General features: G+C 52.9%; 4 protein-coding genes across 4 annotated transcripts; 3 read left to right on the plus strand and 1 right to left on the minus strand.

Moving 5' to 3' along the window:
* Positions 1-2,208: 2,208 nt before the first annotated feature.
* Positions 2,209-5,132, plus strand: PG985_008970 (bromodomain protein-3- variant; the record flags this gene model as incomplete). The annotated part of the gene is made up of 3 exons (XM_066828738.1): positions 2,209-2,315; positions 2,374-4,699; positions 4,761-5,132. 3 exons carry the CDS (start codon positions 2,209-2,211, stop codon positions 5,130-5,132), a joined length of 2,805 nt encoding a protein of 934 aa, XP_066683650.1.
* Positions 5,133-5,863: 731 nt separating this feature from the next.
* PG985_008971 (tyrosyl-tRNA synthetase) lies at positions 5,864-7,300 on the minus strand (the record flags this gene model as incomplete). Its single annotated transcript, XM_066828739.1, has 4 exons — positions 5,864-6,378; positions 6,437-6,503; positions 6,575-7,071; positions 7,189-7,300. The coding sequence occupies 4 exons, from the start codon at positions 7,298-7,300 to the stop codon at positions 5,864-5,866; spliced, it is 1,191 nt and encodes a 396-aa protein (XP_066683651.1).
* Positions 7,301-9,510: 2,210 nt separating this feature from the next.
* Positions 9,511-10,092, plus strand: PG985_008972 (uncharacterized protein; the record flags this gene model as incomplete). Its single annotated transcript, XM_066828740.1, has 2 exons — positions 9,511-9,669; positions 9,787-10,092. The coding sequence occupies 2 exons, from the start codon at positions 9,511-9,513 to the stop codon at positions 10,090-10,092; spliced, it is 465 nt and encodes a 154-aa protein (XP_066683652.1).
* A 4,585-nt stretch (positions 10,093-14,677) lies between these two features.
* On the plus strand, positions 14,678-16,238 carry PG985_008973 (uncharacterized protein; the record flags this gene model as incomplete). Its single annotated transcript, XM_066828741.1, has 3 exons — positions 14,678-14,890; positions 15,000-15,101; positions 15,174-16,238. 3 exons carry the CDS (start codon positions 14,678-14,680, stop codon positions 16,236-16,238), a joined length of 1,380 nt encoding a protein of 459 aa, XP_066683653.1.
* Positions 16,239-26,579: the final 10,341 nt, after the last annotated feature.

Below are 26,579 nucleotides of genomic sequence, written 5' to 3' on the forward strand. Positions count from 1 at the left end.
TCTGATTGGCCCAAGCTCTTTTTGCTACACTCATTGGTCCAGGGTCCGCAGCTTCCTTGTCGTGATTCCCTGTCTGGCGCGTTCTACAAATAAGAAGTGGCCCCAAGAGCCCAAATTTTTCGCGACGGCCATCGGACAGATAGTCCTCTAATTCCTGTCCTGACTTTTATTTTTTCTCCCCTTCGAACCTTCTCTCGTGTCTTGTCTCCCTCCCAGTCACAAGTCTACACCCCCCCTACCTCCCCCCTCCTCCGTGTCAAGCTCCGACATCACCGACGCCAACCACCCAACCAATTAATCAATCCAGTCGATTCGATCAATCAAATCGTCGGGCTACCTGGTGTTCAAAAAGGTACTTTCTTTCAAGTACCACTTTTTTTTTATTCCCTCCCTCTCTTTCCCTCTTTCCATTGTCGCGCCATTCAATTGATGGTTCATTGAATTGATTGCCTTGACCATCCATCACTAACCTCGCCCCCCCTTTGGAAGCTGTCTTCACCTTGACCTTGGTCCAACCCAAACCTTGGTTTATCTTAGACCGACGAATCATCTGCATCCGAGGCTATTAATTCAATCAGTTCTTCTCCCGAATTGGCAAATTGGACATTCTCATCCACCATTTACACGCTTTCCACTCTCAACTCTCATCCTTACCCGCATACACGCGGACTTACACATCGTGACACCCCTCCAAACCACCACGATAAGTCATCATCTTTTGTTTGGTCTGATTCAGTTCAACGCATCAAACAATCGCAAAGCTGCCAAGCTCCACCAACCAGCCAACCACAAACCACTCTCCAGCGCTGCAACGCCAAACGTATTATTATTGTGTTCGTGCTTGCGCAGCATAATCTCGGTTTCACACTTATACATTCCGTATAAGTGATCCCGCTTTTTTCGCGAGATACATCATCGTTTGTTGCCAATCACTACTTTATGCACACTGTTGTCGCAACACCACAACAGAAGTAAACATCATCCAGTCGCATACTTCGTCCTGCAACCGTCGTCAGCTCGCGTTGCCCGCCTTGCATATAGTGAGTGACCATTTTTCATTCTTTTTGCTTCTTGTTTAGTATATACTTTGAAAGCTTGCCTCTCGCGCCTCGTCTTGTATTTCATTTTCCCTCTTCTCCTTCCCCTCGATATTCCATGCGCGGCGGGCCCGAATACGCCATCTTGGTCTGCTCAACCAAGCATCCCGGGACCACCACGAGGCATCTCAACCATCCGTTCCGTTTCAATGCTTCCAAAATCGGCCGGCCTGGACCAAGTATCGGCACCTATCCCGTCGCCAGACCCACGCCGAACGCCCCGACCGCAATTTTCGAGACAGCAAGCTCATTCGCTGGCGCAAACAAATAAACCCACCCTACCTTGCCGTCGATCGCGTGCACGGTTCATCTGCCAGCCCTTTTCCAGTTCGGTCGCGCCCCAGTTCTTTTCTCCCTCGCGTGTTCTCTTCTCGTCAAGAGCTACGCGACTTGGGGAGGGAAAAATTGGAAGTGGGCTTTTGCGATAAATAGCTCTGGATGCGCCATCAGCACTGATACGCCTTTTGCGACCCGAAACCTTTCCCAGCCTCTCCCCATTGGCCCGCCACCTCTTTACGCCACTCCAACCTGTCGCATCGCGCAAGGCTGGAAATAGCAACCGACCAAATAACGAGCAAAGACGCGCCAACAGGAACACTTGCTTTCGCGCATGCACTCAATTGGCATATTCCAAATCGCGACACCTGTCACTTTTTTCAGTTGCCATTAAACTCAGGAATTGGCTCCGATCGTGTTTGTACTTGCTTAGCCACCAAGCGCGCACATTGGCACCGAATGCTTCCCGGGCTACTATACATGGTCAACAATAGCTTCACCCGCACTACCCCAACAGCTATCGACCCAACTGGAACTTTGCATTTTCCCGAGGTGCCTTTGGTCTCTGGTACGACTTGAATACCATCACCAAGCAGTGCTGGGAAGGAGCGCGTATTCGATTGGAACTCGCGCAACTCTCAATCGATGGTGCAACAAGTGTTGGCACAATTGGCGCTTTTCTTTTATATTGATATTCTCCGTGAAACCCATCGGGAGTTTGCTGACCAAAATCGCACTTGCAGCCCCAGATTGCATGGACATTTGACGTCGCATCGGCTTAAGCCTCCAGGCAAACTACCAAGCACGGCAATCGACAATCGACTGAATGGCAATCATGGCGACAGAAGAACCTCAAAACATCATCGAGCGAAAGGTCGCACAGCCCGAGCCCGAGGGTGAGAAGAAAACTCCCGTCGAAACTGCCGAGCCAACTGTCAATGGGTAGGTTATTTTGTTGCTGATTATACTTGTATATGTTGCTAACAATTTCTCCACGCAGCCATGCGACATCAGATGAGACATCTAACTCGGAAGAGCCCAGCACTGTAAATGGGAAAGCCGGATCGCCGCCATCGCCTGTTGAAGAGGCCGCAGTGGCAAAGAATCAGGAGGCTTTTGCTGCCAACGCAAGCATTAGTGCCAAAGAGTCACCAAAGCCTACAGAGGACGCCCCACCCGCAGAGTCCGAGGATAAGGAAATGGTAGATGCTAATGGCGCCCCGGAAGAGAATGTCCCTGCAAAGCCTGAAGCTAAGGAAACAGAGACACCCGTTGCCACCAGAGCTTCACCAGAACCGCAATCTCCTTCGGCACAGAAGGAAGATGACAAGCCTACTGCGGAAACCTCGGCTGATGATTCAATGGATGTGGATGAGTCTACTGGGCAACCGGATCTGTTATCGAGTGGCGAACACGGCGAAAGCACCCAAGCAACAGCAGTCAGCGAGCCTGCGATTGTCTCTTCTCCCAAAGAAGTAAGCCAACCACCAGAGCCATCCAAAGCTGAAGAAGATGTCAAGATGGAGGAAGTCACTCCAGCCGACCCCAAGTCGGAAAACGATGCCCCCGTGAAGGAGAGATCTAGTACACCTGGCAAGGTTGCGCGGAAGTTGGAAGACGACAATGCCGAAGAGCGCTCTGCAAAACGCGCTAAGACCGAGATTGAGCCTGAAGCCGCGACAGAGGACAGTATTGGGGTTGCTACAGGTCTATCGCCGGCGCCAACGAACCCGTCGGACGACCTGGCGGACAGCGTGCCCAACGATAAGCAGATTTCTTTCTATCAAAACAAAGAGATACGAGCGCAAATTGGAAGAGTCAAGAAAACTAAGAGTGGTAGCAACTTCCGTTCTTCCGTGGAGAAGTTATGGCCGCAGGTGTGGGACTCTTACAAGCAGCAAATCGAAAACCCCGTTGATTTGTCCATGTTTGAGGTCAAGCTACGAGAAACGAAGTATGCCAACTTCGGGGAATTCAAAGCAGACCTGCAGCTCCTTCACGATAATGCGCTCAAGTTCAACGGTCCCGGTAATATTGTTACTTTGGCTGCTCTCCAGGTGCGCAATGATTTGCTAGGGCGTCTCGTGGATATTGCCAAAAATGAGGAGCCTCTCAGGCTAGACAAGGGCAAACATCAGCCTACGCGCCACACCGAACCCCGGGCTGCCACTCAGGTACGCCGACAGTCGCAATCCCAACCACGCGCGCCGCCGACAACAAGCCCAAAGGCCAAGACAGAAGCGACAGCCAATGTAGCGTCCCGTCCCTCTCCCGCTCCACCGACGCCCGCGTCATCCACTGGGCCAGCTTTTGCTCTCCCCCCCAACGGCATGCCCCAAATCCGGCGAGATTCCACGAGGGGTGATGGGGACAGACCAAAACGTCCCATCAATCCACCAAAGAACCGCGACCCTGACTACTCTTCGAAGCCTGGCCTGAAGAAGAGGCTGGACCCCGAACTGAAGTTCTATGGTGAGTGTCTCATGGAGGTGAGGAAGACCAAGCACTGGAATCACAATCAGTTCTTCTTGGAGCCCGTAGACCCTGTTGCTTTCAACATTCCCACCTACTTCAGCATAATCAAGAAGCCGATGGATCTGGGAACAATGGCCCAGAAACTAGAGCGTGGTGAATACCGGACGGGCAAGGAGATCGAGAAGGACTTGCGTCAAATGGTGGCAAACTCGGAGCAGTTCAACGGCCAAGATTCACTGGTTACCCAATCAGGTCAAGCCCTCGAGGCTGTCTTCAAGGACGAGGTGGCCAAGAAGGATGCATGGATGGCGAAGAATGCTCCTATCCGGTCTCGCGCTGGCTCTGCTGGGACACCAGAGCTTAGTGCGCATGACTCAGACGAGGAGAGCGATGCCGAAGCCGAGGAACAAGACAATGATTCCATCCGCAACCTTCAGTCTCGGTTGAGCGAGGAGCAGGTGAAGCTCAACGGCCTCTTGGCGGCGAAGAAGCCCGACTTCACCATGATCGAGATTCAACAGAACGTCGTGTCTTTGTTGCAACGGAAACTAGTCGAAGAGAAGACGAAGTTCGGCAGTGAGTCCAAGAAAACGAAGTCGAAGAAGAAGAGCATCAGCAAACCCAAGCCCAAGTCCAGCTCAGGTGGCGCCGCAGCAGGCAATGGCGTGAAGAAGTCGAGCGGTAGCGTTCCAGTCGTCAAGAAGGCCTCTGGAACAACTAAGAAGACTGCCTCGAAGAAGCGCCATATGGGCAATCTGGAGAAGGCCGTGATTGCTGAGGGTATCAATGAGTTGGATGGGCCCCTTCTAAATAAAGCTGTGGACATCATCAAGAAGGACACGCACCAGAAGGTAAGTTGGCAACCTATCCACCGGACGACCTTTGACCCCAAGACTAATGAATATCGTTTAGGAGGATGATGATGGCCAATTGGAGCTGGATATCGAGTCTCTATCCCAGGAGGCTCTGAGCAGACTGTTCGACCTAATAACTAAGTCGTACCCTGGTATTTACCAGACAGTATCTTCGAAGCCTGAGTTCAAACAGGAAGCCAAGCAAGCGGAGGAGACGAAGGCTAAGAACAGCGCCCTCCCCAAGCCCAAGAAGAACAAACCTATGAACAAGCATGAGCAAGAACGCAACATTGAGAAATTGCGGGAGCTCAAAGCACAGTTCCAACGTCACGGCAGTGGGAGTCAAGAGCCCATGCCCGGCGATGAGGAGAACCGTCCTGGTGACTCGAGCGATTCGGAAGAGGAGGAAAGCGATTCGGAAGAGGAGTAAAGCCGATGCAACAATACTTCGAAGCTTCTGCTATTCTTCTTGTCGGCTAGTTGATATGACCTTGGGGTCTCGCCACCGAAGTAATTAACACAACACAACACCGTTTGAGGTAACGCTGACAAGATCAGTTGGGACCCAGTCGCTTCGATGATGCGAGCAGGTACAAATTCTGTATGATTATTAATTCCACCCGACGATATGGATACTGCACAAGGTGGTAGTGCAACATGCGCGGCAGCAGATGCGCACAGCAAGCGCCTTCCGTAGCGGCTTCTTCCTGTCTTTCCGCTCCCCGCTCGCGCAGCTGGTGAAGGGGTTTCTGGCATGAGTTCGGGAAATACTTGTCGACTTGCGACTTGCAGAGGAACTCTGGTTGTGAACCAGGCGATCTGGGGAGAGCCCTTCGAGGGCTCTCCCCAGAAAGTTGCGTTGGGGAGGCCTGTGGGGGGAGGGAAGATGCAACATTTTGCGTCGCCTTGATTAGTTATGGACTAGCGATTACATTGAGCGTGGAGATGGGGATGAACTTTGAGAGAATCAAGAAATGAGTTTAAATCATCTATCACACTTTGCCTGTGGCGCTTGTGAAACCCTAACATGTTCCCGTGGCTGCTGTAGGTCGGCAGATTTGCATGTCACAGGCCCGGACGAGCTGACGGTTAGTTTTGTGCATCTATGAGGTCTTGTGAATTGTGCGACTATATGTCTCCTTTGTCTAGAGTACATTCATCTCACGCCGAGGTTTCATTGACAATCTTTTCTTGTTCTTTCGTGTCGACCTGGGGTACCACGATATCGGCTTTCGGGTTTGAGTTAGCGTCGCCCTTCTTGGGCCCTGGGAAACCGGTACCCCTATCCTTGACCTTCTTGACCTTGGGCGGAGGCGGTGGGTAGGCCTTGAGGGTAATTTCTTGCCACTCGGTCGAGGCTTGGTAAGCCGCCTGGATCGGGGCCAGGAGCTCGGTCAGGGCTTTCGTGGTGGCCGCCTTGAGGAGCTGGGGCGTGAGGATGTCCTGCCTGTAGTCCTCGTGCATCTGCTTGACGTCGGAGTAGACGAGCGGCTCCAGACCGTCACGCTCTCGCGACACCACGAACTCGCGTTTGCCCTTGAGGGCGGCGACGGGGAGGAGTACGAACTCGGCGAAGGCGAGGATGCCGTTGCCTTCGGGCTCCTTCGGGACTGCCTCGGCCTTGCGGATCTTCTTCGCGACAACCTCTAGGGAGTCGAGCAGGTCTATCTTGCTGTCTGGTGGCGGGTGTTAGCTTTAACTGGATTCTATGGCGAAGTATTCACGGCAACTCACTCTCGTCACTGGCGCTCATCTTTCCACCTTGCAGACCGGGAACCATGGGGTTCATCAGATGCGCACGCTGTCAAGTTCACCAGTCAGAAAATCAACGTATGTAGCGACTTGGCCGGGCGTTGGTATTTTCCTGCTCACCTGCTTGTAGCCCAGCTTGGGTAACCACTCCTTGGAGGCGGTGAAGAGCTTCCTTTGATCGAGGCCTCCGAACTGGGCGTCGACGTCGAGGTACTGCTCGTCGAGGACCTGGAGAATGGGGTAGAGCAGGCTGCTGAGGGGCGCGTTGGAGGTCTGCTTGACGATCTCGGCGCCGGCCTTCTTGGCGTCGTGCTCCGAGGTGACGGCGCACAGCTTGAAGATGTCCATGGTGTACTCAGAGCTGGTCTGGTAGGAGGAGCCGAGGACGAACTTGAGCTTCTCGGTCGAGACGCCGACGGCCCGCAGCATCTCGGTGATGCAGAAGCGGTAGTAGGTCACGCGGTGCGCCACCAGCTCGATCGGTGCCTTGAGGTTGTCGAGGAAGCCATGAATATCGGCTAGCAGGATCGTCACCTCGCACCCCGCCGCCAGGTACTGGGCGATCTTGACGGCGGGCACGAAGTAGCCGCAGTGCGGGCGTCCCGTGGTCGCGGTACCTATTGTTGCAAGAGACAAAACCAGCTGGTCAGCATCGTGGTTCTGTATTCTTTTTTTTTTCCTTGTACCCCCCCTTTCCAGGCGTGGTCGTGTGCTCTCTCTCACTCGTCACTTACCCCAGTAGATCTTCGGGTTGCGCCCCTCGGCCAGGATGTTCTCGATGATGGGAGCATCGAGGACCTCGGCGAGGTTGTCCTTGATGAGGGCGTATCTAGCTGTCGCGTCCATAGTGGCCATTGAAGTAACTCCGCAGCGTATCGCCAAAGTACCTGGTGACTTGTTGTGCGAGCTCCTGGATCCTTAAAGAAAGTGCAGATGTCTTCCAAAGTTGACTCACTCTTGGCTCTTGGTGCTTGGTGTGGGCAGTAATTGGAAGTTTTGGCGGGGTGACTCGGATGCCCAATCAGGCGTGGTGGGGGTAAATTGCCGTACTTTTTATCGATAAAGGCCCGCTGAGCGCCAGGCTGCCAGGTCCGGTGTCGTCGTTGTCGTCTTAACTTATGACTGTTCGCAGCCCAGGCCAGTGATTGGCCGCTCACCGGGCTTACTGTCGCTTTTGTCATGAAAACAACTGTTTGACACCGGGACGACGGCACAAGTTTACGAGAATCCTTCATCCGGCCATGGTCGGCTAGCTTTCGAGTCATTGCATTGGAAAGCGCAAGTGGGCGTTTTGCCGTTGCCGCACCTAGTCGTCGTAGACTCATTTTGATACATGTAGCTTGTTCCTACTGTAGGAGTCTGCTCGATAAATCCCCGATTGGATGTGCATCGTTCACTTTCGGTTTGCTTCATATGCACGCTCAATCAGGCACTGGCCACTGGCCTTACGCCTCCTCATCAGTCCAACTAAAGATATACTGACAGCCTTCTGTGCAGCTGGATAGCTCAGGTAACAGCCCCTAGAAGCTTTCCTGGCAGATTCGATCATGAAGTATGGATGATGTTTGTGAATTGATGCCCGGGGTGGCAAATGCTAGTGATAGCCCAACCAACGCCTGATTCTACACGTTCCGGTATGGCAACAGTGGGCGCCTCAGCACCTTCAGACTTAAGAGCAGGCGAGTAACTGCCGATGTGAGATCCGGTTGGAGCCGAGTTCAATTCATTGATGCCTCGGGGAAATCTGCGTAGGTTGGCCCTCGCAGAACTTTGGGAGTGGCCTATTCTTAGATCAACGTTGCCTCCATCACACCACGACGGGGCTTTCCGCGGGCCCTAAAGCACGACACCCTTCTGGAAGAAGCGACCAATATCTGCAAGCTCCAGTATGTGACTGGTGACGCCCGTCCCATCTACTCAGCTGATGCTGAGGCCAACTGGGTAAAATGGCGGGTAAAGTCGAAGCCTGTGTTCTGGATCCCCACCCGAGCCCTTGGAGCAGACAAAGTAGGATCCCAATTTATACAGTAATCAATCTTGGGGCCAAGCATCTCGTTTAGATGCCCGCGGAAGCTCGCGAGGGCGGCTTGATATAGCCTACAGGAACCAGCAAACCTTAAAGTCGACCTCGCATTGGGTTTCTGTGTGATGATGATGATGGGGGTATATATAATGTGCCGCCAGGCCCTTCGACGCAACATTTCCAGAGACTTACGAGGAAGCTGGGAAGTTTACGGACAAGACCTGGTCCGTAGGATCCTTGGTGTGGTGCTCGAATGGGTGACAGGAGTTGCTTGGCCGCAGTTGGATGCCCCCCATGCGCAAACGTCAGCTTCGAACCATTCCTGTGTCCTGCCAACCTTGCATTGTACCACGGCGAGGTAAGCAGCCATCAACTCCGGGTTCGAGAACGCAGTTGGATTAGCACCCAGTTCGTTGGTTGCATACGACCCTCATGATGTGCAGGGTACAAAGCCAAGTCCTTCACGAGGTGAAGCTCGTTTTCTAGGATGGCCGATAGGTGGCATGCGGGGAATAAACGGCCAACATCTGCGCCATAGGTGCTGAGTCCTTCTGGGTAACCATGCCTATTGGCTGTCTGTCCCGTGCTCAGGCACACAAACACGGCACGACTTTGGGGGTGTAGAGGCGGCAGATGTATAGTCGAGGGGAGAAGGATGTATTTCAATCATCCAATAAAGAATATTCATCGCAACATCCAACGCTGAGAGGACCTTCCTCAAGGGGAAGGTAGTTATGGAATATGAGACTCCCTCTGTTAGTCTCTTACCGGCAGTGCTTGATGGATATCCAGAGTCGCTCGAGAGACGCGGCTATAAAGAAGCTCATCACTCAGCTTCTTTCTCAGCGACCATCAGGACTCGGAGCATAGAAACCACAACATACACAGACAGAGCTACTATTCTTTACCCTGCGTCATGAGATTTTTCGAACCCCTGAGTTTGGCTATTGGCCTGGTGGCCGCCGTCTCCCCAAGCCCCCGGGGAACATCGCCGAAGAAAGCACGCATCCCCTCAGCCTCTCTGAAGTACATCATGTCTATGACTGAGCCAACCATAAACCGTGATGTGAACGGTCTAGCCGGTCTCCCTGACGGCCTAGCCAGCCGCGCCCCATCGTATGCTTCTCCCGTGGGGTTCGATGCCACGAAGCGCCAGTTGTCCAAGCAAGACTTCTATGAGTGCCAATCCTCAGTAAGTTGAACTTATCCTGCAGTTGATACATACATACACAGAATTACATGCACAAAAGCCATTATATTATTATTGCTGTTGGTTTTTGTGGCTAATGCTCACTGATCTGCCCTTCAGAGTCCGCCTCCGCAGCCGTCGGACTGCAACATCGTCATCGACCAGGTGCAGGCGTCGAACCAGGACTTCATCCTGAACGAGGGCACCTGCCTCGCCTTCACCTTCAGCACCTGCACGGGCTACTTCTGCTCCCTGTGCGGCCAGCTCGCCACCCACACCGACTTCATCGCCAGCCAGTTCGAATCGGTCCAGGGCCTCTGCGTCGAGGCCGGGCAGGCCGGCACCATCGTCGGCGAGGACGCCCCGCAGTACGAGACGGGCTTCCTGCGCGCCGGATCGGGCGTCCCGACGTACGATGTTTGCTAGGTGATGGATCGGCTCGTTGGTTTCGTCCGCTGCTTGTACCTAACGAGGGGAGTGTAATGGGGTTCGTCGAAGGGGGCGGACGGCTTGTGGCGTAAGGAGGTGGTAGGACAGGCGGATGGTTAGGTATCTCAGGATTTACTTACACAATATCAAGACTTGGTAGCCGTGATCATCACCTCATCGATAACAGTGCGATCTGATTGGTAACTGATATCATCGTGTAGTTGGCTCTCACACCAAGTTAAAGGGACCAAATCTCTAGCGTCCAACTGTCCGCCAGGCCGTCAAAGTGCGGGTGTGCCCCCTGAGAGTGTAAGCACCGCTTCTGAAGCGACAACGCCTGTTGCAGTAAAGGTATATACTCACGATACGAAAGGCTATTTGTTACGTTTGAGCTTGATCTCATGTTGAATTTACCTCTTGCTCCTTCGGAACTGATGTATCTTGGGAGGCAGACCCTTCGTATCCGCTACCCTATTAACCCCCTTACATCCCCACCCCCCTTCGCAAACTTTGAAGCGTATTCTACCTCAGCCCTGACGCACACTATCGCCAACCTCCTTCTAACGCAGGGTTCGATCGCCTGAGCCATAGCTGCCTGTCCTCCTACCCTTTTGATGAGAAGTAGCGAGCGAGACATCAGTAACCTCTGTGCAGTCTATGCCAGAGCTGTGAGACCGCCCGGATGCCACCGTGCATACGCACGGAATGGATTGGAGATACTAGGCTCTGTGCCGTAATCATCCACAGAGGGTGATGGGTGATGATGATGTTGAAAATTCACCTTCAAGTAGCAACGGGCGCGAACAGACGTAGACGCGAATAGTGGCAGGTATTACGAAGTACATACGATCACCACCAAATCGATTAGGGGAGTGTCTGTACGCGTCTAGTGCAGCCCGAGCCCGGCCGCGTTGGTTTGATGCTGGTGTACCATCGTGTCTTTCGCCATCTCAACAGCATCGTATCTTCATTGAGTTTATCTTCTGTCGTGCAGGAATCGTGGTACTGTATTCATGTTGTCTGATATGGTAGCTCTATTAGGGGAAACTGACTTTCTCTCGCCCTCTCTACAGCCAGCCTATCTCCTACAGGACTTTATCAAATACTAGTTGAGCAAAGCTATCGTACGCCTCACCGTATGTGTTGCCAGTCACTGGGGCCATGAACACTGGTCTTCCGCTCCGTCCAACAGCTCACCTGGTCAGAGCGACAGTTCCTCGTTCGCATAAAGGCCCAAAGGGGTGCCACGAACAATTCGAGTGGCAACATTATCGTTGGACTTGAAACTGCTACTCACTGAATGGGATAGGCCAGCATAATACGGAGCACTTACATCCCGCCGTATCGCATTCGCCAGACACCCCACAGAGCGAGTATGTACTGGGTACATAGGCTCCTAAGTATCTCGAGTACGAGTCAGTGAGCGGAAGTGATAGACACCATTTCCCTATTGCCTCGCGGGGAATATGATATGCCGGCACTTGGGGATCCCTTATGCCGTGCCAGCTATCGTTCGAGGCTGGAGCGTTTTGAAACAATCCTCGGCTTCTCCCCGCAGCGGCGTGTCACCTCGGCGGCCAAACAAGTTTCGAAACTTATCACTTCCAGATAAGAGACGTCTTTAATGTTCATTATATAGCATGGCCTAATATATGGGAGCAGAGTGCATACGCATTGCGCACAGCAGGTAGCGCGCCCCGGGTCCGGAATCGCACAAACCGCCGTACTTGACTCGACCCCGTCCGGACCGGGGTCCCATCTTCCGAGATGGGTGGACCAGAGCAGCCCAAAACATGAAAATGGGACAGCAACCCGGAAAAACCAATCTCATCATTCAAACAACAAAAGAGCCACCACGATACATCAAGCTCGGTCTCAGGATTCTGTCGAGACGGAGGATGAGATGTGAAAGCAGCGTGGAATGAAAGGTAGCCGTTCCCATCACATTCATGCATCGTATCTGCCCAAACTATCGTGAGGCCCAAAATAGACACTCCTCTTTTGAGAAGGTTTCGCGAAGTCTTGATCGCCGGCTTGAAGATATGCACAGTGATGGTGAATTCCAGGGTCTGGGTCCAACGCACGCTCACGGGACGACGCAAAAGGGGCCACTTGGCTGCTTCGCCGGCCAACCGAGAGTGGTGGGTTGAAACGCGCTGAAGGACCCACGTTATAGCTGTCCGGTGATATCCTGGCGCGATACCCGATTTGCGGTGCAGTCACGGCGGCCGGGATGACGAAGTCTAGCCAGCTCCAGCAACTAGGCGTGCGCACAAGGGCCAACGCCAGCTAGCAAGAACCCTGGCTGCAGTAATGCAGGTTCCGAGCCCGAGCGGACGAGCTGACGTTGGAGATGATAGTCGTAATGCGCAGCGTGCGAGGTTGCAAAAAGCGCGGCACGGGGCGAACAGACGTTCTTTAATAAGGCTTGAAACGCCAAACGTCTGACGATGGTGCCCCCCGCCTGCCCGGCCGCCCTCCCGTCGCTGTTGGGCTTCGGAGGCCCTCCCCGCACTGCATTGATCACACAATCATCACCACCCGGAAGAGATCCTGGTTCGGCGAATCGGCCGCAGCTAATGGGTTGCAGGGTTGGCATTCCAACTGAACGGTGAGCCTGCAGGTCAAAAAGGAAAGGGCCTCTCGCGATGCAGGCGACGATGGTGTGCTGACGCACTGCTACCGTCGCATATCACAATTGCTTGTGGGGGGCTCAACGACGATGTTGTTGTTCCAGGGCTGTGCCTGCATCATTGTTTTCTTTGTAGAAGCTGTGTACCTATCCTATCATTCTTCCGATGCAGGAGGCGAGAGCGGTAGGTCATTGCGGTCGATGATGAGTAAACCTTCCAAAATGACGTTGTATCCCTCAGTATCAAATATGAAGGCAGTTGTGAAACGAGGGTCGACTACAAGAACCAAGCCATCGCGATTACACTGCGCCTCACTTCGATCTAAGGAGCAAGGGCGCGCCATCTGTTTGGGAGATAACCCAGACGGCTTACCTACCGTAATGTTCCTTACTTGACGCTTCAACCTTGTCTAGTTGATGGGGAGAGTCGCGAAGTGTGTTGGTTGTCCATCATCGTTCATCTTGGGGATGACGATCCCGTCCGTTGTTGTTCTGGCTAGGCAGTGATGATCAGTCGTCCGGTCAGTCGTGGGCGCCCTTGATAACTTCGCGGAAATAAACCTCATGCCTGGCGACAGGTGAAACCAGCAGGCGCATCTCATGTCTAGCTGGGTCACAAGCGGTCGCTTGGCACAGCGTAGACAAGGCTACATAGCTAAAGCATAGAGCTGCTGTATCACGAGGCATGCGATGGCGGGATGTTGGTTGCTGGTTTGTCCTTGAGGTTGGTCCTGCGATCGGATCTGCCCATGATCTAAAATAGTTACCATGCGGTCGGAGTTGCTTAGTACAAAACCTAGAAGTTCTGTCAATAATAAAGTGCAACTCTAATGGAGTAACAAAGGGGTAGGCGTGAAGGTTCTCAACGGTCGGGTCGAGACTCGAGACCCTGGATTACTATATCGGCTTCAATCGCCCTAACAAATTGATCTAAGGAAACGCGATCTTTGGACCCTCGGTTGGTGGAAACCTTATTGAGATTGGCGATACTGAATAACGATAGCAATCTATCTGCATCTGGCTCAATGTTCGGTTCGAACCGAGATATGTCGTGAATTGGCTGCATGCATCAACTTCTTCACGAGTCAGTTTCGGTGTGAGCAATGGAGGGGCAGCTGGGGGCAGCTAATGGCGGGCTATGCGTAGGCGAGCCCGACGACTCCATCTGATAAACTATTGATACGAACTTCCCATAACGAGCCCATCTTCCGTTGAGTGTCACACTCTGTTGACCGAAGCCTGAATTGCGTTTTGCACCAGCAGTGCATATACTCGGCCTCACGTGTGGTGAGTGATTGGGTAGGCCCAGCTTGCTTGGCATCGTGCGCTTTAAGTGCAATTTTAAGGTTGTACTGGACGGTCAGCTATCACTTGGATGCCATGCCATCTATGACGAAGACCCCTGCCCCGTGCAGGCCAATGGCGACGATCCTGCTGGGCACACAGTTTTTCCGTGCCTTCCTTTTTGCTGGCCTCGCGGTTTTTCCACCATCGAACGAAGAACTGGTTGCTGGCCTGATGGAGCAGGTTACATCGGCCGATTATCGATATATCGAGTGAAATTGCCCCGGCAGTCGGAGTGCGTGCCAATCGCAGCTGGGTGGGCCGGCAAACATTGGGGGAACCCAGCCGATAGTGGTGCCGAGCTGGTCGAGTATTGCACTTCGCAATGTAATCAATCGACTGCCACTTCATTTTCCGCGGGGCGCCGGCCCAACAGATCGTGAAAAGGAAGGTAGAGCGGGCGAGTGGGTGCGTGGGTATATTGGGTAGATAGCTGGACGTCGAGGTCGACTACAAAAGGGATGCCATCCTCGCCTCTTCCAGATACTGTTGTTCGTGCCTGCTGTTTCTGTAGGTCATTCGCATCCGCACCAGCAGCACCGTTGAGACCCGAAGCAGCAGCCGCCAAGCCCTTTGAACCAGGTCCAACCCTCAATCGAGATCGCCATGAAGTATACTATCAGCAACATCGCGGCCTCTGCTGCCCTTGTTGGCAGTGCGCTGGCGGCGAGCGGCGACTTCAACGTCCTGACCATGAACGTGGCCGGGCTTCCGGAGATCCTGCAAGGCAACGATGTCCCGGGCGACAAGACGGTCAACTCCAAGACGATGGGGTCCAAATTCTCGGAGTACAACTACGATATGATCCACGTCCAAGAAGTAAGACCCCCCGTCTATCCTGCCATCTAGGTAGTCGATGCTTGGCGTGCTATGTCATCTATCTTTTGCCGCCACACAAGGAGAGCTATGCAACTAACCACGCGGCTAGGACTTCAACTACCACGCGGCCATTTACGAGACTGACAACCACCCATATCGGAGTGCCACTTCCGGTGGTGTGCCTTTCGGGAGTGGACTCAACTCCCTGAGCGTATGTGACTCCCACGATGCCTAAGCGAACCCTGCTGCATGGAGCAGATCAGCACTAACACGGCGCGATCAGATCAAGTACTTCTTCAACTACAACCGCGTCAAGTGGAACGTTTGCTCTAACGCCTCCGGTGCTGATTGCCTGACGCCCAAAGGTTTCACCTTCAGTGAGTGGCTTGCACGCCTCCCAACCCAACCAAACCCAACCAAGACTGACAAGTTTGTGCTACCAGTGCGAGTCCAGGTGGACGAGGGCATCTACGTGGACTTCTACAATCTCCACGCAGATGCTGGTACCGAGCCAGATGATCTGAAGGCTCGTGCTGCCAACCTGAAGCAGGTTGCCGATTACATCGACGTGAACAGCATTGGTAACGCTGTCGTCGTCTTCGGCGATACCAACAGCCGGTACTCGCGCACGGCCGACGCCATCCGGGTGTTCGGTACCCAGAACGGTTTGACCGACACATGGGTCGAGCTGATCCGCAACGGCGTCGTGCCCACGGAGGAGAGCCTGTGCGACAACCCGTCCACGACCAACTACTGCGAGACGGTCGACAAGATCCTGTACCGCGCCGGTGCCACCGTCGACCTCAAGGCCACTTACTGGAACTACGAGAGCACCAAGTTCCTCCAGGCCGACGGCAACATCCTCTCGGACCACAACCCCATCACCGCCAACTTCACCTACAACCCGGGCACCACCCTCCGCCAGTCCGACTTCTGGGGCGGCCCCTGGGGCAACTGGTTCAGCGACGTGCCCAAGCTGGCGACCCTCAGCAAGCCCAAGGCCACGGCCCTCACCGTCCGAGGCGCCGACCGTCTCGACGGCGTCAGCGTTACGCTGGCCGACGGCACTACCTTCACACACGGCGGCTCCGGCGGTACCGCCGCGACGCTCTCCCTGGAGGCTAACGAGTTCTGGACCGGCGCGGTCCTGTGCCAGGGCCAGAAGAACAACCACACCCGCAACTTCTACATCAAGGCTACTACGAGCACGGGGCGCTCCGTCGAGGCCGGCAAGACCACGTCGGACTGCTTGACCTCGACCGCCCCGGCTGGGTGGCAGATAGTCGGATTCATGGGTCAGGACGGCGACGAGATGGACCAGCTCGCGTTTGTCTATGCTCCTCAGTAGAGGCAAGGGGGCTGACGGACAATTTGGCTTTCCTGAACACACATAACATAATTAATATCAAACCTCACCTAATTCGCATAATACACGACTCCATGATCATGAACGCAGTCATGCATATCTATTCTGAAAGTACTCTCCCTACCTTGTTATCTCCTATGCGATCTGTTCTCCCTCGCCGTATACGCTGCAGGGGAAAAGACTCTTCAATTAGTACACGTTAATGTACACTCTGATCTCATCACGGATACACCTTACTTTTTGAGCTTAAGGGGCACTAATCTGGAAAATACGGTACTCTCACCGCAGATGCCAACCTTAAAGATCTTGCATTAAGGTGTCTCCATGCATCGATCGATGACCGGCCACGGAACGGGAAGGACCCGTGGTTTGAGAGGCAAAGTTCCTTCTTCTTCCAACCAAGGCAGCAAGCCCCGAAGCAGAGCCCCCACGACCGGTCTTGTTAGTTGCATGTAGTTAGCAGCAGCAGCAGCAGCAGCAGCAGAAGCAGCAGTAACCGTGCTTGGAGTGAGAGTTCAAGATCATACCTAAGCAAACAAGATTCAAAAGCAAAAACCGTGGCTACTCTATCGTCCAGGGCTGAAAGTAAAAGCTCCGACCGGCGGCGGCGCCAATGCAGGCACTTGTTGAAGAACCTAAATGCATGTACCTACAGAGCACGCGACGTATCAGAGGGCGTCATTCCGAGGCCTTTAGTAATGAGATCTCGACCGAAAAGTGGGAAGCGCGACGAGCCACCGTTCCTTAGCGGGCGGCTCAGTCGAGACGGACTGTTCCTTGGGTCGATTCAGCTTCTCTGCATGCACCTTTGAGCAGATTCTGCTTGCTTTTTCTGGTGCCTTTCGGCTTGGTTGTCTGGAGCAACAACCAACCAACCAACTAGTTGCCATTTCCTGATCATCATCATCGTGGATCTGGCTGCTGCTACGACTGATAGACGCCGGCGCGCCGATGGCCCAGCACTAGTAGCTTCTGCTCAGCTCACGTAAGGCTGATGACATCCAGCAGAGCTGGTCGGCGGATGATGCGGATTTGGCGATGCAATCTTTCCTCAATGCATCCAATAAGGTATGTGCGAGTGTTTCATTCGGTAGTGGAGGAACCGCCCTCTCTCCCCTCCCCCTTACGTCGATCATGCCTAGTTCCTGAACAGTGTCTGGGTGCAAGTGTGTGCATACGAACCCTAATAATGTTTGACCATGCGCATCTGTCCGTATCCAGTATAGGTATGCATGTACGCATACTCGTGGGACAATGACTGACATCGCGCATGCTGAGTTTGCTTTGCTTTGCTTTGCCATATCCGCTTTTGCTGCCATACGCACTTGTTGGATGCAATGCAAGCTGTCCTGCATTGCTTGACCTGAGAAAGCAAGAAAAAGGTAAAAAGGTCCGCCTGAAACTCGCATAACTTATTCTCCGAGCGGGCAACAAGTTGAGACATACGGAATTAGACACGCGGAACTACACACCTACATACACCCGCCTGGTCCTCCGTCTCTGGCAGCGGCCCATCCCGGTCACAATTTTCCGTCCGTCATCATGCAACGCTCGACGGGGATGGAATTGCTGGTGGTCAGAAATAAGTGCCCTCCCTCCAAGAATAGCTGCGCAAAGGGAATGGAAAGGGGTCCCCGCCCCTAAGGGTGCCGCCCTACATTTTAAGTCGGCGCGCGGCTTGATATCGAAATTGGCCCGGCGTGGGTAGTGGCGGGCTGGCAGATCTCGCCAGGGCTAACCGGTACAGGAGCCAAGGCAAGTGTAAAAGAAGGTACATGACGGGTACGTGGTAGAAGTCGCCGTCGGTTCGCAATCTTGTATAGTAAAGGAATAGTCCGTAAAGATCGCAAGATCGTGGCAAGCCACCTCCTATAGCAGTGCTTCCATCCAACTTCTAGCGGGCCTTCTCTTTGGGAGATACCGGCGCCTCCTTTAGCGACTGGACTGGGCGCTTACGTTCACCATGATTTGCCCTCGGTCTTCCGATCTGACGAACGGGCAGCGAGCGGGGGCGCCCCTGCAAGGGCAAAGAGGAAGCGCGGGATCAGAACCTACATTTCTGGTGGCCTCCCCAGTGTCCTACAGTATCGGCCATCGTATGAAGAGCTGGCGGTCATCGTGATGACGTGGATTGGTTGGATGGATGGGGGGCCGACTAGTCAACAGTCGACCGACTTTAGATTGCCACCAGCACCGCCCCGGCGGCAGTGAGGGTAGGCCAACTGGCTAACATACATAGTCTACCTGCTAGGAGTGCTAATCCGCAACCGTACCTTCGACCGACACAACACCAAAGACCCGGCGCCATGGTAAGATTGGGGAAGAGGAGGAGGCTTGCTGCGGCGCGCTGAAAGTAAGAAATAAAAGACTGCCAACCTCGATTCCCCTATGCTAGCATTGCTTGATTGATGGAGTATAAGCGCGCTCTCCTTTGCCGCCCAGCAATACAGACGAATGGTAAGATCTGACAGTGATGACTGCCAAACGGATCGGACCTTTCCTGCTCTTTTCTTTTCCCCTATTGCCTTTGCCAGGCTGTGGGGAAAACGCAGATGTGGCCAAGCTAGCTCAGATATCGATCTTGACAGATCCAAAACTCAGAATATCACACCCCATGCAAGCTGTAGTAAACGACAACGGCGGATTCTAGGAAACTGTACCTTAGAGTATAACTCCCAATAGAGTATGGCCTGTTTGCTGTACGGTAACCCGAATTGTATAAACAGCGCTTTACACTTGAGATCTGTGATATTACGAGATTTACAAAAATAGACTCAGCAATGTAACAATGCCTAGATTGACAAAAATGAAATCTCTCCCGAGCCGGATTTGAACCGGCGACCTGTGGATTACAAGTAACAATTACAGTCCATCGCTCTGCCAACTGAGCTATCAAGAGATTATGCTTATTGATAATGATTGGAGCGTTTATCGTGGAATATACTCTAGAAACCAAATCGGTACGTGTTGGTGCGATGATTTTCCGTAGGTGTGAGTGGATAGAATTGTAGAACAACCTGTCTAATTCGTTCGAAGTATAGCTGCTGGTAGCTGTCCATACATAAGGTACTAACGACAGCTTTTCTGTGCGGGACTGGCTGCTCGAATTGACTTTTTCTTCCTTTCTTATTTTATTGTTATCTTGCTTCTTTGTCACCTCATCTGCTTTCCTTTTAACCGGCTGGGCTGTTGATTGCCGACGGTGGACCTGGGAATTTCGGACTACGGCGACTTAGCGGAGATTGAGGACGTCTAGCGACCTGGCTGTACCAAACTGCTGGGTCGTTGGCCCGGGACGAACAGCAGAACGAGCAGGTAGCAGCAGCCCACTGGCCAGGAGGTAGGAAGAGGCGGCGATGCGATGGCAACTTTTGATTGCAACGCCTGAGCAGGGACCAGGAGCCGGGGAGCTTGAGAGCTGCAGCCGAAAGGAAGTGAGGCTGTGTTGCTGCGCGAGGTGGTAATCGCATCTCAAAAATCGAACAAACACGACTTATGGCTGACACCTGTCTGGAGCTACGTCTTCAGAGGCTTTCTTACTTCTTTCTGCATGTCTTCTGCGCATGCTTAGGAGGCTGAGGCTGTCTCATGGCCATGCATGCTCTTTAGCTTGCACATCGTAATGACAGCCTTGTGAAACATAGTAAAGTCGCCATCATTTGTAAGTTGCCTCTGTGTGTGTTGCGTAATACCTAGTCGCATAGCCCTAGAGTTGCTCGCCCCCGTGCATGAATGTGATATCACCACCATCTTCTGAGCATGGGATGACGGAGGGCTGTCACGACTGACCACTTGGACCAAACAAGCAGCTGGAATCAGGAATGAAGGACGTGCTTTAGGTATACGCACGGTGGATGGAGACGGAGAGCTATGTAGGTACCAAACGCAATTGAAAGATCCAATTGCCAACGGGGGCTCGCGGTCGGCAATATCGGAGGTAGATTTAGTGGTAGCCTGCAGCGCGCGTTCCTGAATTGAAGGATGAAAGGATGCGATGCCAAGCCGCGGTGTGACGGGCAAGTCAAGTTGGTTGGGGATCTCTGTTGGGGGTACATACATCTTGAGCTTGGAGCGTGGGTGGTGTGGGTTGCCAGGTTGTTGCGACTGGCGCGTGGGCGGTGGTGGGTGGTCTGGAGACGCTGGAGTCAGTGTCAGTCTGGACCGAGTGGACTCCCTCTCTTTCTCTTTCGCCCTTTGGCCGATGTCGAGACGAAATTCTTCAGATGATCCTCCGTCTGGATTCTTGAGGTTCTTCCGTGGAGAGATCTCGGGTGTACCTCTTGGTGATGGCCCAACTGGGTAGAAGATCGGTCGCTCATCATTTCGCTCGTTCAAGTAGCTACAAGCACCTTGGCACCCAGCAACCCGCGGCGCTGGCCGCTTGGCTCCCTGGCGTCTCGAGCAGCACAAGGAACGTCATCGTAAACATCTCTTGTGACAGTGCCACAAATGGCGGGGATGATTCGGCAGTCTCACCAGTCTCGACTTTTGAGCGCAGAGGCCAGACACCGCCATTAAGCAGGCATCAAGGAGAATATCAAATGCTGATTGCCCTAGAGCGGCGGGGAAGGATGCCTGGATGCATTGTGCATTGGATGCAAAGTGACAGTGCCTTATCATGGCAGCATGGTGCCCAGAAGGTGCCTGCGCGTAAGCAGTGTGATACGCACCTTTCCCATCATCATCCGGGGCGGCACCCCACCATATGAGATTCATCAGCACTGCTGCCAAGATGCCGAAACCAATGTGTTGCTGTTTCTGGTTCTCTGTCTCTCAAGATTCGTTTGGTGGAGTACGGAGCCTGGGAGAGTCCCCATAATATGGATGAATTATGTACAAGTATGTATGGCTGGGCAGGACATGCAGACATGCCTGAGGTCGAATAGGTACTTACGATGATTGGCCTTGGCTAATAAGTATAACGCAACGGTTGAGTATGCTGCTTCTGCTGTTGCTGCCATGTACGTTGTGTCTTCGTGTCCTGTGGCGAGTGGCTGGCTGGGAAGCTGACCGGTGCATCGCAACACGCAGTGTAACTCAATATCAGGTACCCGTCTGCCCGTTTTCCAGGCTTGAGCCGGCCGCATGCAAGAGGGCGTGCATGCTGCGATAACCGAGGCCGCTCAAGGCGGCCGGTCTAATTGGGTCTGGCCACATACAATTCTCGCATTCTTCTGCTAGGTACTAGAAATGACTTGATCCAATGCATTGAGGTAGACAGCCGGGACGGTCAAGCTCTACGATACGAAGACCCAGGGTGAAGGAACCTCGTGCTCAACAATGTGATCTTGGCCTTAAAGGCCCGATGAGACGAACGCGCGGCGCCAATTGACGAATAATAAGTCTGGTACCTTATTTGTTCGACTTTTGGTAGGCGTTATAGTCTTACCTAGAGCCTACCACTACCTACCCAAAAGAGAAGAGATACTAGAAGCGCAATCGTACAGTATACCTAGCAAGGAACGAATCGAAAGGTAATAACATCATTTTGGAGTTCTCATTGGCCATGCTTTTCTCTCGACCTTTAACCGCACAGACAGAGAGCCCCATCAGCCTCAATTCTTTAGCATGGGGCCACAGATGCAATGCAGGAAGACCAATATTGTGATTGCAAATGTGATCTGGATGCCCATTGGAACACAGATAAGCCCGTGGAGGGAGATGCATGCTTGCAAAAGTACGTATTCTGCTTACATGACCTTAGTAATTGCTACTCTACCTGCGCAAGGTCGGCGACCTAGGTATCTTGCTATGTGCCATCACTGCTTGCATTGGGTCGACCCATTGAGATATCGGTCATGGTCCCGTCGAGATGTGAGTGGCACCTTCTTTCTCTTTCGTGTGATTGAAAGATTTCGTTGACCCGGAAGCGAGCCGGGGTAGCATCGTGGCTGGGTAGCGTACCACCCACACCTGTTGGAGCTTCCCAAATCTGCACATAATCTACCACAGCTTGCCAGAGTCTGTACGCGCCCTACAATGCATGCAGAGTGCGCGTCGTACGTGACGGCAATTCCTGTCAGATCAGCGGGGCGTCCGGGAATTCGAGAGGAGGAGTCGGTAGTTTTGTGCTACCAGATGATAGGATACTGTAGCCCCCTCGAGGAGCCACTCTCGTGAGAATTGGACGACATCTTGGATGCTAAGTAGCCTGCGAATATTAAGGTTTGATCCTAGGTCTCGCTAGTGGTAGTCTTTGAATATCTTTATTTTCGGTGCGGGCTTTCACCGTTCTCTCTAATTGCTTGCGCCCATCTCGGCTATGCCATCGGAGGGAATGCCCGAGTCAGTGCATGGTTTGTCGCGCTGCCATTGAAAGGTACAGAGCAGGGTATGTAGACATATCGGCATCCCACTCGGTACCCATCGTTCGTCGCGAGGTCAACCGCGGCTAACACCGTTTGGGGTTGAGTTCTAGTCAAGAAACGTGTAGATAACGGGCAGCTTTATCGCGAAAGGCATTTCCCGTAGTCGTCTTATGAGATCGAATATGATATGCCATCAGCCGATGATCGACATATACCACTCGGAATCTGTTTAGGCGGTGGTGGTGAACCCCGGGGGTCAAAACTCTTAAAAGGCGATGCAGCAGTAAGTCGGCGGTCCCCTTTCTATATAATGGCTATATTTTATGATGATGTGATATATCTTCTCCCCTTCGTCCCTCCGCTCTTTCTTGAAGCGGCAGGTATGATGCCGATGCTATTGCGCTACTTATGGGCAAACCCCTCAATACGTTATGCTTTCGGTGTTTTTTTTTTTTCTTCTTCGTCAGAATGTGATGCCTTCAATGAGTCCCCAGAAGGGAACAGGGACTGGCCAGTAGACTGTCTGTTTATAGCGCCGACCCGCTCACTACCGACTGCCGCGTGCAATTTGTTTTTTCTTTTTCTTCTTCTTCGTGCGGTGAGAGACCCGGTAAGAGCTACTGGTAAGAGGAGCGCCCAATGCAATGACCACGACCGTGCTCAGTGTCACGGGTCTTGGCTATAGTTCAACCGAAAGACGTCTGGATAGGCATGTACATATGTTTGTACTTCAGATCAACAAAGCAGGACCCAGTCGAGTGTGATATAGGTTCAGATGCGTCAAGAGAAGTATTGCCATTTGACATTGAATTGAACAAGAGATGATCTGACTTGATGAATACCTGAGTAATAGATGTAAGGGTTACAGTCGAGCGTGCGTCGAGGTTTCGCCTACAGCGACGTCAGAAAGAAGTAAATTGGCCTACGGCTACACAGCATAACGCACACACGCAGATGCACACACGCACCACACCTGGGCCGCCGGGCTAGTCAGCATCTAATCTTGGGTTGAATCGTTGGTTAAAAAAAAACTTGGACCATCACGTCAGTCAGGGCACTAACTGTCATTTCGTCTCATCTCGCTATTTTCCCATCCGTTTCTCGCTGCTTGCTTCATCCAGTCGTCGGTGAATCAACTAGCATTTCGTCATCGGCTTGGCCTTCTGTAAGTGAGACTCTTGCTCTTTTTCTCCATCGCCGGCTTTGGCCTTTGCGGTGTCATGGTCTTTTAAGCAGCTCGGAACAAATCCTGGCATGATGCCGAACTCTGACACATGCGCTGCGCATTGATCAAATTGCAGCTTGTCAACTCTGCACGAACCGGTGGCTAACAGCATCCCGGTTCCTTGCTCGGCACCATCCATGGTGGATTCACCATCTTTCTTTTCTCCAATTGATTCAACTTCTGTAGCAGTATGCTACATTACATTACCTGCCGTAGAGGATACGATTCGGTTGACAACTTTTTGCGCCCACGAAAGTAATGCAGCGAGGCAAATGCAAGCTGCTCGTGTATGTACGCATGTGTCTACATTTGAATAATCTAATTGATGTATATGCATGATACGAGGTGGGTTTAATATGCAATTCAATATCAGGGCTTGCAACCCCCCATCTTTCACCAGCTCTTGCCAGACTTGCATACCTTCTTGCGTCTCCGGTTCTCGTCGTACATGGTGGTGAGTGCGAGTGCGTGTGGCTGTCGAGTGATTTGATAGCTTCAATAACCACAAAACCTTGCACTCCCTCTCCCCCCTCTAAGTAGCCAAGCTTCAAGAGTCCCTCTGCCGCTGCGACTACAAGCTGCACCCCTGACCAGACAAGCAAAAACCGTCGACCGTCGAACCCTTTTTTTTCTTCCCTTTCCTCTTGCAGGACCTTGGTCTGTCAGATACATACTTTGGAAGCCCCTTGCAAGCGGCCATGTCCTTGCCGTGGGCGTTCGGGGGCACTAGGCCGACTATCACGCTTCTGTGAAACCCGCCGTGCTCTTGCTCGTTGCTCATGCCGTGCAACAGTTGAAAATCAACCGTGCGGGCGTTCGTAGCTGTTCTTGGTACCTTTTTGGACATTGGCGGTAGGGATAAGTCATCCCAGTAGTGACAAGGTATTCTACCTACACGTACCTACTTGACCAATTCGGCCTCCCCCATCCTGCGGCCATACCTGATGGATAGAAGATCGTCGCTGGGTGAAGATTGGGCACACCCTGTTGTCTACCGCACGTTTGGCGCAATTGGATAGATCTTGTGCGTCCGTCCATTCGTGGGAGTTGTCACCAACGAGGAATCGTCGCGGCACAGGATACAGGCTACATACAGTGCTGTTTACTGGACAGCAATAGATCAATCCTTCTTCCCAGAAGTCAGACTTCGCACCATCCCAGCAAGGCTTTTTCTGGCCACAAGCGTCCGCAAGTGGCGTTCAAGGTTATCCACCAACTGAGGCCCACTAACACCACATAATAGTGCTTTCCAGGATATGAAATGGGAAGTACATCGGCGGGAAATAAATAGCATAGTTGGAGATAAGGTACCTGGTGGCTACCATGGTACCTTCTGCGACCCCCCTAGCAGGTCGACCCTGGTCCTGGTCGTCCTTACATTAACAGACCCTGAACTGCAACAAATGGGCCCAGTCAGTCACTGGCCTGGCTGTCCGGGGTAGCAGTAGCGTGGTACATGCACAGGGAGCGGCAGCAGGTAGCGAGTGGGACGATATGTAGACTGTCCATCCTTTAGGATGAATTAGCTGCAGGCCCAACCCGCGTCCCTGTTCGTTCTCCAATCCCAATCCAGTGCACTGCGTCGTCCCATGAAAGCCCAAAAGCCACACTCAATATACACTCTGTCCCTGAATTTCCCTCGACGACCTCTCCTCCCCCTACTATACTCCTCCTAATAGACGACTCATATACACATCGTGGACCCGGCCGTCCCAAGAAGTTTGAAAGACCAACCGTCGCATCTAGTCCACCGTCCGTGTGCTCTCGACAATTTCCCCGTCTCCAAGTCCGACTCTCTGCCGGCTATCTCACCTGCTCCGCCACTATCATTGCTTTTCCTGCATGGTCGTTGAGACTCTCAAAGACCTTCCGACGACACAAGTGTCAGACCTGACTTGCGACTTACAGCGAGTATTGCGAAAGGGGGGAAGATATTAGAGATTAAGAAAGCAGTTGGCAACCGGAAGGCCGAGCTGCCACGCCTTCCAAGGCTGCATTGGACGACGACATTTGGAACTCGGCTCCTTCTATTAGTTATTCTCGACCCTCCCGTCCATCGGCTTGGCCTGCTTCTCGGGCTCTTGCTTCGACCTCCTCAGCTTGGCTTGGGAGACTTTGGTTTCTTGTTCAACCCGGCATATCATCGACAACGGGCTCCTTGCTTGCACTGAGCTCTGAGCCTCCTAGAAGGAGCAGACGGTGCCATTGCCACTCACCGAGTGCGAAGGTTCAGACGGAAATCCTACCAACGCAATTGACATGTAAGTGGGCTGCCGCATCAAGAACATGGATGCACGAAACCTCCGATCCATTTTCCTGCCGTCTGGTGGTACAAGGCCCATGATCTTGTGCTCTGCTGGGCCACGACCTATGACTGGTTTCCGAAACTCTGTACCAAGGGCATTCCCTGGTATTTGAGCGACATGCTGCGATTTGTACCCCGTTTCGATCGCTCGTTCGTTCGACCAGAAGGGCCGGTAGTGGCCTTGATGAGCATTCCTGGTCATGTGCCCACCGTCTCACTTTGGCCAGCATCGCCAGCTGACCATCCCTCCCTTCATTCCAACATTTCAACTTGCACCCTTTTCCTGTCAACAAACGCGCGAGTTTTATTGATCAAACAAGATACTGATGCGCGACTTGGTAGATAACCCCCCTATTGCTCTCCAAGAGAATCACCGGCTATAAGCAGCGAGTATAACTTGACTGGGCCACGAAGGTTTCTAAAGGTGCCACCGGCGACACACTCAGGCTTGGAAACCAACAGCTGTTGAGTGTGACGCTGCCACC

This window comes from Apiospora marii, assembly GCF_038362585.1.
Source record: "Apiospora marii strain CBS 49790 chromosome Unknown utg000005l_segment0_segment0, whole genome shotgun sequence".
Taxonomy (NCBI): domain Eukaryota; kingdom Fungi; phylum Ascomycota; class Sordariomycetes; order Amphisphaeriales; family Apiosporaceae; genus Apiospora; species Apiospora marii.